The sequence below is a fragment of the Amaranthus tricolor genome, chromosome 8 (assembly GCF_026212465.1).
Source record: "Amaranthus tricolor cultivar Red isolate AtriRed21 chromosome 8, ASM2621246v1, whole genome shotgun sequence".
NCBI lineage: Eukaryota > Viridiplantae > Streptophyta > Magnoliopsida > Caryophyllales > Amaranthaceae > Amaranthus > Amaranthus tricolor.
In genome coordinates, this window is record NC_080054.1 from 25069919 (window position 1) to 25088883 (window position 18965).

At 34.6% G+C, this 18965-nt stretch overlaps 1 protein-coding gene across 1 annotated transcript; it reads right to left on the reverse strand.

The window, feature by feature from the left end:
• Positions 1-12218: 12218 nt before the first annotated feature.
• Positions 12219-13346, reverse strand: LOC130821713 (F-box/kelch-repeat protein At3g23880-like). Its single transcript, XM_057687501.1, has one exon. The coding sequence runs from the start codon at positions 13344-13346 to the stop codon at positions 12219-12221; it is 1128 nt and encodes a 375-aa protein (XP_057543484.1).
• Positions 13347-18965: the final 5619 nt, after the last annotated feature.

Below are 18965 nucleotides of genomic sequence, written 5' to 3' on the forward strand. Positions count from 1 at the left end.
TTTCCTTCAAGGAGTCACACCCATCCGGCACACACCACCGTCCTTTAAAACGAAGACTACCGTCCTCATGAATTGCAAAACCTTCAGCTCTCCCTTCACTGATCTGCTCCCGAAGTTTAATGAACTTTGGGTCTTCCAGTTGCTTAGCCATAATCTCTTCGAAAAAGGTAGGTTGAATAGACAATGCACTCAACTTGGCTTTCAATTCCCCTTCTTGGATTATCTCCAAGTTCATTTTCCCAAACTCCTTACACAACTCCTCAGAGGTTATTAACGCTGAGACTGAATGCCTCGATTTTCTGCTCAAAGCATCAGCGACTACTTTCGCACGGCCTTCGTGATAGGAAATCTCCAAATCATAATCACTGATAAGTTCTAACCAACGTCGTTGGCGCAAATTCAACTCGGATTGAGTGAATAAAAAATTGCAAGCTTTTATGATCCGTAAAGACCTTGCATTTGACACCATAAAGATAATGTCGCCAGATTTTCAATGCGAAAACCACAGCCGCTAACTCCAAGTCATGTGTTGGATAATTCACCTCATGAGTCCTTAGTTGACGCGAAGCATACGCCACCACTTTCCTATCTTGCATTAAAACACAACCTAATCCATGTTTGGAAGCGTCACTGTAGACAGAGTACTCCAAAGATGGATCAGGTAAGGTCAACACAGGGGCTGTAGTTAACTTCTCCTTCAACAACTGAAATGCCCTTTCGCACTCTTCTGTCCATTCGAACTTCTTTTCCTTCTTCATCAAGGCTGTCAGTGAACGAGCGATGCGAGAAAAGTCCTTCACAAAACGACGATAGTATCCTGCTAATCCTAAGAAACTCCAGATATCTGTAACATTCCGAGGTGTAGACCAATCCCGAACAGCTGCTACTTTTGCTGGATCAACGGAAATTCCTTCCTTAGAAACAATGTGACCCAAAAAAGCCACTTGCTCTAACCAAAATTCACACTTCGAAAACTTAGCATACAACTGATTCTCTCGCAGAATCTGCAAGACTATCCTTAAATGCTCTCGATGTTCTTCTTGGTTCTTGGAATATACCAAAATATCATCAATGAACACCACCACACACTTATCGAGGTACGCGTTAAAAACCCGATTCATCAACCCCATAAATGCTGCAGGTGCGTTGGTCAACCCAAAAGGCATCACGGTAAATTCGAAGTGTCCGTATCTGGTTCTAAAAGCTGATTTACTAATATCCTCCTCCTTGATACGTAACTGATGATACCCGGACCGCAGATCAATCTTGGAAAAGACTACTGCCCCTTTCAACTGATCAAAAAGATCATCGATCCGTGGTAATGGGTACTTATTCTTAACAGTGACCTTATTAAGTTCTCTGTAATCAATACAGAGACGCATCGTTCCATCCTTTTTCCTTACAAACAACACTGGGGCTCCCCAAGGCGACACACTGGGTCTTATATAACCCTTTTCTAACAACTCCTCCAATTGGACCTTCAATTCTTCCATCTCCTTTGGGGCCATTCGGTAAGGAGCTTTTGAAATTGGCCCTGTCCCAGGGATTAAGTCAATCGAGAAGTCCACGTCCCTTCTTGGCGGCATAACAGGAAGTTCTTCTGGAAAAACATCTCTAAAATCACAGACCACTGGAATGTTTTCCAGCCGCAACTCCCGCTCCTCTACTTTACTTATACCACACAGAAACCACGGTTGCCCTTGCTTGATTAACTTCCTGACCTTCAATGACGATACAATTTTCATCCTCGGTCCCTTAGGAAGACTCCTATATTTAACCTTCTCCCCCCTAGGTCCACTTAAGGTCACTGACTGTTCTTCACAATCTATTATCGCTTTATATTTACTTAGCCAATCCATCCCAAGAATTACATTTAAATCATCCATTTCTAGAGAAAATAAATCACTTGGAAATTTTACTTTCCCTATCTTAACCGGCACTTCACGGAACAACGTATTACAATGAAAAGTCTCCCCAGAAGGAGTATAGACTGAAAAAGATGTTTCCTCGGGGTTCTCCAATTCTAAATCCTTAACTCTAGACTTTGAAACAAACGAGCACGATGCACCAGAATCAAAAAGTACTTTAACGGATTTTGTATTAATACAGAACGTACCTATGACCACATCCGACGCCTGCGCTGCCTCCCTTGAGTTAACTGCTGAAAGCCTGCCGTCGTTCTGGGTAGAAGTAGTAACACCTCCTTGATTACCACGTTGGCTTGAAAAGAAATTCTCGTTTCTAGCATTTCCCAGTCGTTGCTGAACACAGGAGTTATTTCCCGGAAACCTAGGATTTGAGACACCTCCCAAGGTTCGGCCAAAACTTCCACCATTGTGATTCCCCCTTCCAGCTTCATTACTACTCCGTCCGTTAGTGAGTCTTTGTTGTTGGAAATCTCTATGATTTCCCCCTTGCAACTCTTGTTGTCCTATGCGAGTATAACACTCGTACATTCTATGGCCCGGCTTACCACAGTAAGAACAGTCCACTAACGCACCCCAGCAGTCCCTTCCTGGGAGATTCTTTTGGCATCTCCTACAGTTGAAGATTCCTTCCTTCCCATTGCGATCATATAAAGGCTTCTGCATTCTAGCCTCTAGTCTCGAATTTCCCCCATTCTTGCTGTCTTGACCAGAATGGAAACCTTTCTCTTGAAAGCCTCCAAACGGTTTGTGCTTCTTAAATTGATTTTGGACTGGATTACTCGCATTCATATCATTCTGAAACACGGGTTCTTTTCTCTTTTCTCCGCTATGGGCCAACTTCTCTTTTTCCTTCCTGATAACATTTCCAATCTGCGCAGCTCTCTTGTATAGCTGGTCTAACGTATCATATCTATCGGTCTCAATGTGTTTTTGGATCTCATACGATAGACCTAACTCAAAACGCTGTATTTTCTTTCCCTCAGTTGGGACATCCTCAGGGCAAAACTTCAAGTATTCCATAAATTTCTGATAATATTCATCTACCGTTAGGTTTCCCATTTCGAACCTAGCAAACTCATTTGATTTGTCCTTCCTAACATGAGGCGGATAAAATTGGTCCCTTAACGCCCTCTTAAATCCTTCCCAGCTTAAGTCACCGTTGTTTTCTGATATCAACCTCATCTTACTATGCGTCCACCAATAGTCAGCGTCTTCCAATAGGAAAAACGCGGCTTGGTCAACCATAAGCTCAGCAGGACATCTCACCACACTAAAAAGCTTGTCAAATTCTCTCAGCCAGTTTTCCAACATAGAAGGTTCACCTTTTCCACTATAAGTCGAGGGTTTACTCTGGGCTATTCTCTTACTAATTGACGAAGCCCTTTCCTCCAAAGATTTCGGTCTCGGATTCCTTGCGCCAGCTAGGGCCTTAACTAGGTTTCGAAGCACGCGATCAGAGTTTCCTGTTGGCACAGACCTTTTCAAAAAGGGTGGCATGATGGCAGGTATACTGCATTAGGTTAAACAAGGTATGTAAATACATTTCTACAGCGTTTTTGGTTAAGGAAAATTCATTCTATTATTGTTCTAAAATAAACAAGGTAGTAGCCCTAAAGGTAAAAAGGTTGAACAATGAGTCTATAATCAAATCTATTCATTTTTCCATAAATACAATACTGATTCGATTCTACTTACTAATGTTTAGACTTTTAAAAAAAAATTCAAATTCAAAACAATAATATCATATAGTTCCAATCTAAAAAGAATACTTGGGTATAAATTCCCACATAATCATTGTTCAAATACTACAAAAGTCCGGGATAACCAACCAATTCACTTAACTAACAGAATAGTTCACAATTTATTCTACTAAGGAACTAGACATACGAACTCGTACACATGCATAATCAAATAAAGTAAAAACAATCAAGCAAATAAAGGCGATGCATCCAGACGGTCCTGATCCTCCATGTATTGATCAGGGTCAAAATCAGCATCACCAGAGTCATCGCTAGACGCGCTATCGGAATCTGAAGGGGTTCCTACAGATAAGGAATCACTCATAGTAAGTCGCGCTATGGAATCAGAAAGCTCTACAATTATTGGCTCAGGTGGTTCCTCCTCCCACATCATGATCTCACTTTCTTCCTCACTCATGAGATCCTCTCGCCTCACCGGCCAACCCCCTAGAATAACCACTCCGCTATCAGTATCGCTCAGGATTCCCTCTATATCAGCTATTTCCCCCTCCTCATCAGCATTATGTCCATCCCCTAAGTTATCCTCATCAGGCTCTTCTACCACTCCTAAGGAATCCTCCTCCATAAATTCTCCCTGCTCCTCATCAGAATTTCCTTCGAAATCCTTCTCAAATTCTTCTTCTGGGTCCTCATCGGGGTCCTCCTCCGGGTCCTCTTCTGGATCCTCCTCGGGATCCTTCTCGAAATCCAACTCGTCGAAGATTATTAGTGACACTGAGTTTGGGTTTACTACGGAAATATCCTCCTCATTACTATCTCTCCTTGCCCCACTAGACTCTGGAACGTCAATTCCGTCCCGACCCTTAGTTTGCACTGCTCTTACCCTTCTGTCAATCTCTAGGTGAAACTGGTCACTCCTCTCTTTCAGTGCAATCATCTCCTCTTCCATTATTCTTTCATACACTTGTTTGGACTTTTGTAGATCATTTTCATTCGTCGGGTGTAATCTAAATCACTTTCTCCCTCTTTTCTATCCCAAATTCCCAGAGCCTCTATTTTTGCCCAGGCTGGGGCATTAACTAAAGCTCTCCAGGGTTCCTCTCGGGTATTAATTCCCTCCTCGGCCGGTCTTTTTCCTTTATCCATGAAAGAAAGTAATAATCGAACTTCCTGACTCACAAAGAAAGAAAACAAGACAATTAATTTCTGAGATAAGACAAAGATAGATAATTCAGAGCATCAGAGATATAAGTACAGAAATCCTATCATGCACACATCAAAGTTATCCATGACATCATGCTTGAAAACACCAAGCACAACACATCATATCCCCTTAATGTCTACCCCTTTTCTCTCGTCAAAATTTTTTTTCTACGTTAGTCTATCGGTACAGATAAATAACACTAAATAAAACTCCCGCTCTGATACCAGTTGTAACATCTCGAAATAACTCGGGTCGTACGAAAAGAGAAGATGACCTTTTAAAAACGAGACAACTATAATCTGAGTCAAACCGAAATGTTAGAAAACGGTTTAAAACGGTTTTGAAGTTAAGGAAAAACGTGCGGATCGAGTTCTATTAGCGTTATTATGAACTACTAGATAATAAGAAATTCTTAGCAGCGGATAAGAACGAAAAGTTAAATCTACTTATTACAACTCGAGAACGAAAATCGCCTCATAAAAACCAAATGTTCTTCAAACACAACTAGAAAGTTCTAATGATTTATTTCTTCAAGGGTCAATCCTCACTCCCCAAACCTGTAACTTAACTTACTGCTAGTCATTGCCCAGATAGGAAACAACATCATCGCAGGGTCGTTAAGACCAAAAGTACACGTCAGCAAACGTCGCATATCAAATAAATAATAACACAAGAGAAAGTTTTAATTTATTAGCTGACAATTCACAGAACCGTACGCTTCGATCATGCTTATTAAGAATTATTATATTCATGTAAAGATTAGTCAGCCATACTGCTGTACTATCCAGCCATACTGCCGGTACACTCCAAATCTCCATAAGTGAGACAATACATTAGAGGGAGCTAACCCCTAAGCAAGTCTCTACCATAGACACTCGCCTTACTTCGGTGCCTATGGTTAAGTATGCATACCCCCGCGGTGGCTCATAATGCCCCCATATACCGCGAGTAATTCATTTCCACCAATTGACGTCATACTACGTCCACTTTAAGGTTAGTGAGGTCATACTACCTCTGCTTATCAAAACAATGTATAAAAATTATTTATTCGAAGGATAACATTATTCGTACTATATATCCACGATTTACTTTTGTATACCATTATTATATGATACATCGGACCAATGCGAACTTCGCTGCGTGTACATACCTTAAGCAAGATAACCAACTCACAAGCGTCTTAATCAATTCCCGGTCACGAATCGACTTCCTACAAGGTTCAATCGTATTCGGAAAATAAGCACACATACACATTTTCCTCAAATCATCCATAACACACATATACAATCACATCTATACCTAGAATTCTACACACAACATGAACATCCATCACATACTATAACATGGTAAATACACAAAACAGGACAGCCTATACAATCTGTCCAGAAACTCAACTTAAAACTGTCAAACTGAAAATTCGACTTCACCGTTGCGTCCGGAAGGCGTCAAAACCCCCGGGTACCAATTTTCATAATTTATAACATAGTATAAGTATTTTTAACTTAATTTCAAAGTCAAAAATGTTCCAAAAACACATTTTTTTTCACCATTTTCAAAACCTACGGGATTTTGTCATTCCATCATTTTTTTATCACAAAAATATAAATATCAATGCTTTATGTCCTATTAAATCTAAACAACAAAATTTACATAAAAATAAATTTTAATGAATTATTATTATATATATTTTTTTTAATATAATTCTTTTTACACAAATGTTTTCACACATACACATCACATATATACATGTATATATTTTTTTTTTACCAACATTATAAATTCCTTCTATTAATCAAAAATAAATAAATTTCTAACACCACATACATTTTTTCTATATATATATATATTTTTTTTTCAATCATCCATCAAACAAATTCTTCACACACATGTAACATATCTAAAACCCTAAAAAACCATACATTAATTTAGATAGAAAAATACATTATACTTTCACACATGAATTTTAAATCATGAACAAATCATAAACCATAAAATAACACACATAAAAATCATAGAAATTTAAATTAAAACTTAAAAATAAAAACCAGATTAAGAATTACTCACAATTGCTCAAGAGCAAAACACCAAAATTGATGAACCAATGGAGGATTAGGCGTGAGGATTAGAGGGTTTTGGGAGTGTTTTCTTACTTGCAAATGGTTTGAAATGAAAAGATGTAAGGAAATTAGGAGATTAAGGAAATAAAGAAATTAAGAAAAATTAAAGCAATACTTATGGAAGGCAATAACTCCTTAATCTTTCAATATCCTAAGAAGTTACAAATCCCCCCAAGATACTCCATATGGTCGGCCAAAATGATTCAAATTCCCACTTTTATTTTTTTTTTTTTAAGATAGGTTAGGAAAAAGTTTTGGACTTAAAATGGTTTTAATTGCCTTAAAAGTTGAAGTCTCATGATCTAACCTACTAACAAAATAAATAATAAAAAGAAATATATTCTTCTATAAAGAATAATAATAATAATATTACTAGCAAATCATTTAATATATCGGAAAAAAATATCGGGGTGTTACAAAAATCGTTTTAAAACTTTTTCAGTATAATTATTCTGATGGACAAATGTTCCACTTTTCAAAAGTTCTAAGTTACTTAGTAAATACTATTTGCTTAGTTTAATACTAATTGCTCTAAGTTGCTTCTCGTTAATACTATTCGCTTAGTTAATCTAGTTATTTTGTTCGCATTGATGATTTTAATCATCATTTTTATAATTTAGGCAACAAATAAGAGAAAAAAAAAAGCTAATACACAAATCTTAGATAAGTTGTTGTGCGTCAAATTACAACGGATGGAGAAACAAGTAAGTTTCGTTCATATTTATTGTAGTATATATATATATATATATATATATATATATATATATATATATATATATATATATATATATATATATATATATATATATATATATATATATATATATATATATATATATATATATACTTTGTAACGAAACTTAAAAATTAAATTATTACTTTTTGTTTTAGGTGGCCATCAAGGAATGAATACGACAATCACAAGTACCAAATACAAGCATCCAAAAGTATAAAATTAGCTTTGTTAATTAATATAATAATTATTTATTTTTCTCTTATTTGTTTTAGGTGGCCATCAAAGAACGAATACAACAATCACAAGTACCAAATCTTATATATATATATATATATATATATATTGAAATAAAATGCATCATTTATTTATTTTTACTCTATTTTTTTTAGAGTAAAAATAATTAATATAACAATTATTAACACTAATAATTTAAAAAGTATAAAATTAGTTATTAGCAATATAATAATTACTATAATAGAAAAACAATAATAAAAAAATAGTAGTATAAAATTTCTCGCTAAAATTAGTTTAAAAAGTAGTTATCATATAAAATATCGTCACTTATAAGTGTGAAAAAACAATAGGAATGTAATTAATTTTCCCACGCTTATAAGTGAGGATAATGTCTCCACGTTTATAAGTGAGGCTGAAAGTGCATTTCCCCTCAGAAATTTTCCCCACACTTATTTAAACGTGGGGAATTACTTTAGCCTCACATATAAGCGTGGGCAATAACATTTTTAAGCGTGGGCAATAACATTTTTAAGCGTGGGAGGAAGCAACTTTTTTGTAGTGAGTATATTTGATTTACTAAGTTGAATTGGTCAAACTATATTTTTGTTAAGTAGAATTTAGGCAATCATAACCAATTTGAAAGACATTATTTTACGAAATTAAACTTAATGACAAATTTAAATTTTTTGAAAAATATATCCTAATTTGATCTCGTCGGAGGTTCGAGAATTTGAGTCAGAGGACATAAAATCCAAGTATGAGTTGGAGGTGGAGGTTAAAAAGTATGACTTTTAATTGTAACAAAATTGAAGTATGCATAATATGATCCGAGTTTGACCCATTGTCATCTGATCTACTGTTAACCATAAACCACCACATTAACTTGTAAGGGGTCGGAGCCTAATGACTAATGAGTACGGTGACTTATGTACGTTGAAGAGAACAAGTAGAGAGAATTAATCTTGTTATATGTGGCAATATTCTATTGCCAATACATCAAGTGCCTCCACCTTCACTTGTGAGGAACTTGTATACAGATGACACAAACAACAAGACCAAAGGTGATAAGGAATAAAAACAACAAATACTTAAAATTAGATAATATAAAAATATGGCACACAAATTCAAAAATTTATAATTTTAAGTGAAAGAACTCTTTCACCGTTATATTATTATCATCGACAAACAATTCAAGACTGTTTGAGAAGTCTCAAATACTTCCACAATTAATGAGAACACTCATTGATCTCATATAGGCTCTGTCTCAAATTTGGGGAAACACAAATGAAGCAACCTTACACCCGTATTTATAGGAGTACCAAAAACCCTAAATTCATAAGTTTATGAAAAAATATTACTAGACACTTTAGAAACTACATAATTAAAAAAACTATATTTTCCTAATTATATTTGATCTCCAATTTCCTAATTATTATCAAATATAATAGGACGATTCCGTATCTTAAAAAGCCGTTTATGATTGATTAACCAATTGTTAATTTGTTGTTATTTCTAGTTAGCTGAAATGTTTGTTAAATGCTCACATATTTTGTGTCACCATAAGAACGCCAAAGATGCACTGTCTTGTATTTCAGTTTCGAACAACACCAGAAATTCATTGGCGTTAACAAAATAAAATGGCTAATTCTATTAACAAAATTGATTTATTAGTCATACATCAAATTCTTCTAAAATCATTCTTACTTTCAATTTCATAGCCTATGTACAACAACCAATTTAATGTCTAATAACGGACAAACAAATGACAGATTAATGAAAATATATATAGACTTTCATTGTAGCCCTTGAGTTCTTATGAATCAATTCGCGTCAATTAAGGATAACGTGTGAACATCATCTCTTCCGTTCCTGTAATCAACGCTAAGGTCTCCACATAAGGACCCCAGAAACGAGAATCAACATGTCTATTCACCAACATTTTTAACTTCTAGCTTGGAACTTCATAAAATTGTATTCCACCCCAAAACCCAATAATTAAAAATGTATTGCTCTACTCAATAAAGAAAACCTTAAGACTAACTGGAAATAGCTCTTCAAATCTTTTCTTTTCCAATAAAGCAAAAAAGTTTTTAATCCACGATTATGAACACCATTCCCTCCATGTGTACTCTCCATCATGCTTTTCCATAACCAATATGAAAGATGATGATATAAGAGCTAACAACTCACCTATGGTAAAAAGAACTAAATTCTTACATTCTTTCAGTGGTTCAGGTACTGCCAGGGTATTGAATTCTTCTGTATCAAAATCAAAAGAGTAGATAATTTAGGTATCACCTTCAGAAAACCAGTAAACTACACACCTACAAGAAACATAATTGTTAGAAGCTTCAGGGGCCCTTAATGAAGTCCAAGCATCGACATTCATGGGATTGATTTTAATAGTCCAAAGGTGATTTCTAAGTGAATAAACTGCCATTGCCTGCTCATACTCATCATGTTTAAGCCGATAGACAAGCACCTTATAATCGTCATAAGTGGGGGAAAACCCTAAAACATAATGAGTAAAATTATAGGGAGTAACAAATGGACAATGTGGAAGAACCAAAGATTTTCTGAGAAAGGGATTCCACAAACATCTATAATCTGAAGGACCATGGAAGATCATTAGAAATAACCCATTACAGCCTCCATAAATCCATGATATCAAATAATGAGTACGTAAAGGAGGAAGAAAAGCAAGAGTCGTCGTTAATTTCTGACCGTTGGTAACACGCTGTAGGCAGTATCGTCTAGGACTAGAATCAGTAAATGTGTATTTTTGGAATGTTTTTTATAGTAAAGATTTCGATGTTTGGAGATGAAATAAGAGGAATCGATGTAAGCGCGCCAGGATGAGGACACAGTCCTGAAAATGGCAAGGTCTTGGACAGGAAGCAAAGCCAAAATGTGGATTATTATTTCAGATGAAAGATCAGGAAAAGAGAATTTAACGGAAGTGCTAGTCTTGATTTTCTTCATCGGCAAACCAGAAAACAAATAGTATCAGAGAAAGAAAGAAGACGAATGGGATCAAATAGGCCAAGAAAGAAATAAATATTATAGTAAGGGAACAATTTTGTAGCCTTGAACGTTGACTGTCGTATATAAAGAAAGAACTGAATTAGATATGGAGGAATATAAATAAATGGGTTTCTCTTGTATGAGATTGTCTCACCACTAGACATACCTATATAATTAGTTTATTCTTGTAATTTTGTCAATTTAATATTGTAAGTGGTATTTTTAACACGCTAAATATACATGAGTCAGTCTAATAATCTCATCAAATTATTTTATTTTAAAAAAAGAGTAAATCAATAAATGGATCAACTGAACTTAAATGTAAACCATTCGTGGTTGTTGGTTTCGATTTTTCAAATGGGTTAGTCAAAAGTAAACTATAATTCAAGAGGTTATCTCCGATTAAATTTGTCATTAGAATCCGACAACTTTTTTTTTTTGAGTGACTATAATTTGGAAGAAAATATTACGATAGTACTTTTCTTTCTTTCTTTGATATTTTTGCCCATGAATTTTATCTCTCATTGAACATAAATTTTCTCAAGTCATTTAATTAATTTTTTGATCTTTTTATGCTTAAAAATAATTAATAATATCATGAATATGAGTAAATTAATGTAAATTAAAACAAATAAAAATAAATTTCAATTTATTAAAAAATACAAGTAGTACAATGTCATTCTTTTAAAATTTTAAATGTATAAAAACCAGTACAATAACAATAAATAAAAATCGTTTTTAGTAAAAGTTACTCTAGTTAAAATAAATCATAGGAGTTTTCAGTTTAATTCAATACAATTACTAAAATTTAATTTTGATTAGTAGAATTCAATTTTAATCATTAAAATGAAACTAATGTTGGCATTAACCTCTCTTCTCAAGAGATGAAAATTGTATTATTTTGTCTCATCTCAAAAATACCAAGAATGTTAAGGATGCAATCCGATCTTGTATTACATGCCGGTCTTTTGATTTAACACAATGTCTCTTACTTATATAGACAAAAGACACATTATTGCCTATTATCTACAATATTGACTACTATCTACTCTATCTTTTCACTGGATTAAGGCTACGCAAGAATGCTAATTCTAATGAACAATATTTGTTTTATTAGTCATGTATCCTATCAGTGCTTCTAAAATCATTCTTACTTCCAATTCCGTAACCTATTTACAACAATCAATCTAATAATAGAAAAAACAGATGACAAGTTAGTGTAAATATCGATTTTCACTGTTCGCTATGAACTTCTTACGAATCGATTCTCGTGAATTAAGAGAAAGGTTCGAAAATCATTCCTTCCGTTCCTGTAAGCAACGCTAAGGTTTCCACATAAGGACCCCCGGAAAGAAAACGAGTATTATTATTCATCCACATTTTTAACTTCCGGCTTGTAACTTCATAAAATTGTATGCTACCCCACAATCCAATTATTAGAAATACATTTGTCTGCTCAACAAAGAAAACCTTAGCACCATATGGATTGTGTTGTTCCATTACATCAAAAACATTTTGAATCCAAGATTCTGAGCACCACACCCTCCATGTGTACTCTTCATCATGCTTTTCCATTACCCATATGCAGGACGATGATATAACAGCTAACAACCCACCAATGGTAAAAAGATTTAAACTCTTACATTCTTTCAGTGGCTCGGGTACTGCCACATTATTAAATTCTTCTTTATCAAAATCAAAAGAGTGAATAATTCTTGGATAACCTTGAGGAAACCAGTAAACAATCCATCCACAATAAACATATTTGTTACGGGAAAAAGGGGCCTTTAATGAAGTCCAAGCATCGACATTCATGGGATTGATTTTAATAGTCCAAATGTGATTTCTAAGTGAATAAACTGCCATTGCCGGCTCATACTCATCACATTTAAGCCGATAGACAAGCACCTTATAATCATTACATGTGGGGGAAAACCCTAAAACATACTTAGTAGATTGAAAGGGAGTAGCAAATGGAGAAGGTGGAAGAATCAGAGATTTTCTGAGAAAGGCGTTAAACAAATACATACCCTTTTGATCACCATATAATCTGAGTAGAAATAACCCATTACATGTTCCATAAATCCATGGTATTAAAGAAAAATCAGCAGAATATGGAGGACGAACAGCAAGAGTGGTTAATTTCTGACCGTTAATAATAAGCTGTAGGCGGAATCGTCTTGAAGTTTCTCCAATGAGTAAATGGGAAGTTTTGGAATGTTCTTTATTGTAAAGATTTCGATGCTTGGAGATGAAAGAAGGGGAATCGATGTAAGCGCGCCAAGATGGGCACACACACCGACATTTTAGTAGGGTTTTGACAGGAAGCCTGGCCAAAATGTGGGTTTTCGTATGAAATGGAAGATCAGAGAAAGGGAAATAAACGGAAGTGCTGGTATTCATGATTTAATTTCTTCTTTGGGAAACCAGAAAACAAAGTTTCAGAGAAAGGAAGAAGACAAATGGGAAATAACAAAAATGAATTAAAGAATGGATTATCTTTTGTTGTTAATTGTGTTCGGGGGCTTTCCGTTAGTTTGTTTGATGTTCATCTTTCTAGTGTGATTGAACAAAGAAATAAAAGTGTTTTTTTTTCTTAACTTGTTCAGAAAGTTTTCAATTGATTTGGGCCATTATTTAGTTTTTATTTAGTTGCTTCATGATTTCCGGAAATTTAAGTTAAATTAATGGGGTAAATAAAATTTTGAATTTTGGACATTAAATTAAGTTAAAATAATGCGAAAGAATAATTAAGATTTGAACACGTGACCAATTGTCACTACAAAAGACTATTGAATTAGCGATGGTAAAATAGTGAGGGGAGGAGTTGGTCGCCCCTGACGACGGCAAGGCAAGAGAAGGATTAGTCGCCAACTGAGAAAGTACATGGCGACGGGAAGGGTGGTCGCCAACCAGTCGCCAAAAGCATTTTATCTTTTTTTTTTATTATTTTAATATTCGGCGACGGTTTTTGTGATTGTCATTTCGTCGCCAATAAAGACAGTATTTTTTAATTTTTATTTTAATGCTTGGCGACGGGTATCGTTTGTCGCCATATTGACGCCAGCAAGACCGAATTTTTTTTTTTATTTAACTGTTGGCGAGGACTACCTTAATCGCCAATTCCTCGCTATTTTTTGTTTTATATATTTTTTTAAATAAAGGCGACGGTACGGTTGGAAGCCTTTTGGTCGCCGTGTTTTTTGAATTTGAATTCAAAAGTGGCGATGGGTTTGTAATCGCCGTGTCCGTGTTGTCGTCATGTTTTCTATAAATAAGACGCATAATTGTTGTGCATCGTATATTTCGGAAACTAAAGAATTAGAAGAGGTTAGTGATTTTCTTATTCTATTATGTAGCTTGTTTTTTATCTTTATATGAGTTGTTTTATTTATTTTTATTATTTATATTTAATTTTTATTGTCATTAATTTGGTTTAATTTTATTATTTGATTAGTACATATTTTATTTCCTTTGTTATTTACTTGAGTTTTTTTTATTTTTTATTATTTTATATTTTATTTTTATTGACATTAATTTGGTTTAATAATTTTTATTAGAATAATTATATTATTATCATATATTATTATTTTCATTAACTTACTTTACTAATCAGTTGAATAATTATGTTATATATTATATATAGGTGTTAAAAATGAATTTTAGGCAAGAAAGAAGTTGGATGTACAACCGACGAAAAAATGAAAAGTTTAGTTTAAGATTTATGAGAGGATTTAAAGAGTTTTTAAATTTTGCTCGTACAAAAAGCAAGAGTTCTGAGATTAAATGTTCTTGTAAAAATTGTTGTTATAAGGAACCAGATGAAATAAGAGAACATCTAATAAGAAGGGGGTTTGTTGAAAATTACTATGAGTGGGAATATCATCAAAATATAGAGATAGGAACAACATGTGATGTTGTAGCGGTAGTGGGAGCGAGCAATTGTCAAACAATCCAAATCCATACTCACAGATGGTGCATGATGTAGTAGCTAGTGTATTTCTAGACACTTACCATCAGTTCATTCCCTCCCAGTATGATGTAGTGTCAGTAGATAATGAACCATCGGTACACATTGACGAATATCCAAACCCTCAGTGTCGACAGTTCTTTGAAATGTTAAATTCTGTAAATAGTCCTTTATGTGAAGATTGTAAAAATCACACCAAAATGTCTATTATTGGTCGACTTACAAACCTGAAGACAGACCATCGTCTCACTGAGAGGTGTTACAACGATATTTGTGCTATTGTGAACGAAGTGTTACCAGAACAGAATACGATGGTAAACAACTTCTATGAAACGAAAAAACAAATAGCTGCCCTTGGATTACCCGTTGAGAAAATAGATTGTTGTCTTAACGAATGTATGATATGTTGGGGAATAATGTGAATGCAACTTGCTATTATATTTGTGAAACTTCTAGATGGAGAAGAAACAGTAAAGGCGATAAGGTTTCGCGGAAACAATTTCATTATTTCCCCCTGGGCCCCAGATTATAAAGATTGTATGCTTGAGAGGCAACAGCTAGGCATATGAGGTGGTATGCAGAGCACCGCACTAAAGATGGAGAGATGATACATCCGTCCGATGCTGAAGCGTGGTTGACATTTAACGACATGCATCCAGACTTTGCAATGGAGACTCGAAACGTGCGGCTTGGTCTGTGTACAGATGGTTTTAACCCCTTTGGAAGTTCCACTCAACAGTATTCATCGTGGCCTGTCATTGTCACACCATATAATCTTCCGCCATGGATGTGCATGAAGAAGCCGTATATGTTCTTGACCGTGATTGTCCCTGGGCTGAGTAATCCAAAGCACAACATTGACTCATATCTTCAACCACTAATACAAGAGCTGAATATGTTGTGGGAGGAGGGTATTTGTACATTTGATGTGTCAAGAATGGAGAATTTCCAACTGCGAACAGATTTAATGTGGACGATCAATGACTTTCTAGCTTATTCGATGTTGTCCGGGTGGAGTACTGCTGGCCGATATGCTTGGCCTTACTGCATGGATGATTCACAAGCCTTCTACCTTACGCATAGCAAGAAAATGTGTTGGTTTGACTGTCATAGAAGGTTTTTAGATAGAAGTCATCCTTATAGGAGAAATAGAACAAATTTTAGATCAGGCGTTGTTGAGAAAAGAGATCCGCCTATTATTCGGACTGGACATGAATTGCTTGATGAATTAGACCAGTTTGGTTTCTTGAGAGTCAATGAAAAAGATGCACTGGAACATAATAAAGAGGTTAGTAAGTACTCTGCTGGATGGAAGAAGAGGAGCATATTCTGGGATTTTCCATATTGGAAAACTAACATGATTCGACATAATTTGGATGTTATGCACATAGAGAAGAATGTTTTTGATAACATTTTCAACACTTTGTTGTGTGTGCCAAGTAAAACAAAGGATCACATCAAGGGTAGACACGATCTGTGTGAACTTGGTATACGTTCAGAATTGCATCCTATGGGTTCGTGTATTCTCAAACCTTTATAGAATTAATGATTAATAATAATTCATGTAACATGTTATTATAATTATATACAGGGACGTCTATTCCTAAAGCTTCCTATACATTAAATGAACAATAGATATGTGCTTTGCTTTAATGGTTGAAGAGTATTAGATTTCCCGATGGTTATGTGTCCAATATGGTAAGGAATATTGACATGGCCAAGCATCAATTGTTCGGCATGAAAAGTCACGACTGTCATGTTTTCATGCAATGCTTAATTCCAATTGCATTCAGAGAATTGCTACCGGTGAAGGTTTGGGAAGCTCTTACCGAGTTGAGCTTATATTTTAGAAGTTTGACAACCACAAAGCTATGTGTGGAGGATTTGAGGAAGATCAAAGCTGTAACACCCCGATATTTTCCCGATATTTTCTTCCCGATATATTTAATAATTCACTAGTAATATTATTTCTATATATATTTTATTTATTATTGGGCTTGGTCATGAGATTTGCAATCCTTTTTGGCAATTAGAATTATTTGGACCCAAACTTTTCCTTAACCTATCTTTTCTTTTAAAAAAAAAAAAGAAAATAGGAGGGACTCTTGGTGGAGCTTGTAACTCCCTTAGGGTAATGAAGGATTAAGGCATTAATCCCATATAATTAACCCTTCTTAATTCCTAAATTATTTTCATATTGACTTCCTTTCAAAATTCCTCCTAATTCACATTCCTAACTCCATCACACTTCATCATTTGGTGTTTTCCTTTACAATTGTAAGTGTAATTCTTAATCTATGTTGAATCTTAAGTTTTAATTTAAAATTCTATGATTATTATATGTTTTATCTTATAATTCATGTTTACTTTATGAATTTAAAATTTCATGTATGATTTTGGGATGTATTTTTCTATCTAAATTGATGAAGAATGTTTCTTTTTAGGGTTTTAGATATGTTTATATGTGTGTGAAGGATTTGTTTGATGGATGATTGTAAAGTATATATATATAAAAAAAATGGATGCTAATAGAAAAATGTATGTGGTGTTAGAAATTTATTTTATTGATTAATAGGAGGAATTTATAATGTTGTTAGAGAAATATATATAAATATATATGTGATGTGTGTGTGTGTACATTGTGTAAAAAGAATTATTTTTGAGGAATAAAAATTAATTTCATAGATGGTCATGAAAATTATGTAAATAGTCGTTTAGATTTAATAGGAAATAAAGCATTGAAATTTATATTTTTGTGATAAAAAAAAATGAAATGACAAAATCCCGTAGGTTTGGAAAATGGTGAAAAAAGGTGTTTTTGGAACATTTTTGGCTTTGAAATTAGGTTAAAAATACTTATACTATGTTATAAATTATGGAAATTGGTACCCGGGGGTTTTGACACCTTCCGGACGCAACGGTGAAGTCGGATTTTCAGTTTGACAGTTATAAGTTGTGTTTCTGGACAGATTATGTATGCTGTCCTGTTTTGTGTGTTTACCACGTTATAGTATGTGATGGATGTTCATGATGTGTGTGGTATTCTAGGTGTGGGTGTAATTGTATATGTGTGTTATGGATGATTTGAGGAAAATGTGTATGTGTGCTTATTTCCCGAATACGATTGAACCTTGTAGGAAGTCGATTCGTGACCGGGAATTGATTAAGACGCTTGTGAATTGGTTATCTTGCTTAAGGTATGTACACGCAGCGTGGTTCGCATTAGTCCGATGTATCATATAATAATGGTATACAAAAGTAAGGCATGGATATATAGTACGGATAATGTTATCTTTCGAATAAATAATTTTTATACATTGTTTTGATAAGCAGAGGTAGTATGACCTCACTAACCTTAAAGTGGACGTAGTATGACGTCAATTGGTGGAAATGAATTACTCGCGGTATATGGGGGCATTATGAGCCACCGCGGGGGTATGCATACTTAACCATAGGCACCGAAGTAAGGCGAGTGTCTATGGTAGAGACTTGCTTAGGGGTTAGCTCCCCCTAATGTATTGTCTCACTTATGGAGATTGGAGTGTACCGGCAGTATGGCTGGATAGTACAGCAGTATGGCTGACTAACCTTTATATGAAAATAATTATTCTTTATTAGCATGATCAAAGCGTACTTTTCTGCGAATTGACAGCTATTGAATTAAGTCTTTCTCTTGTTGTAATTAATTATTTGTTATGCGACGTTAGCTGACGTGTACTTTTGGTCTTAACGACCCTGCAATGATGTTGTTTCCTATCTGGGCAATGACTAGCAGTAAGTTAAGTTGCAGGTCTGGGGAGTGAGGATTGTCCCTTGGAGAAATAAACCGTTAGGATACAGAAGTCTTGATAAGAACTTCTAATAAAGTTTAAAGAATATTTGGTTTTATGAGGCGATTTTGTTCTCAAGTTGTAATAAGTTGATTTAATTTTTCGTTCTTATCCGCTGCTAAGAATTTCTTATATCTAGTAGTTCATAATAACACTAATAAAACTCGATTCGCAAGCTTCCCTTAATTTCAAATCCGTTTTTAACTGCCTTCTAACATCCTG

Bases quoted from the DNA above. Each gene is read 5' to 3' on its own strand.
- LOC130821713 (XM_057687501.1), bottom strand. From the start codon at position 13,346: ATGAATACCAGCACTTCCGTTTATTTCCCTTTCTCTGATCTTCCATTT.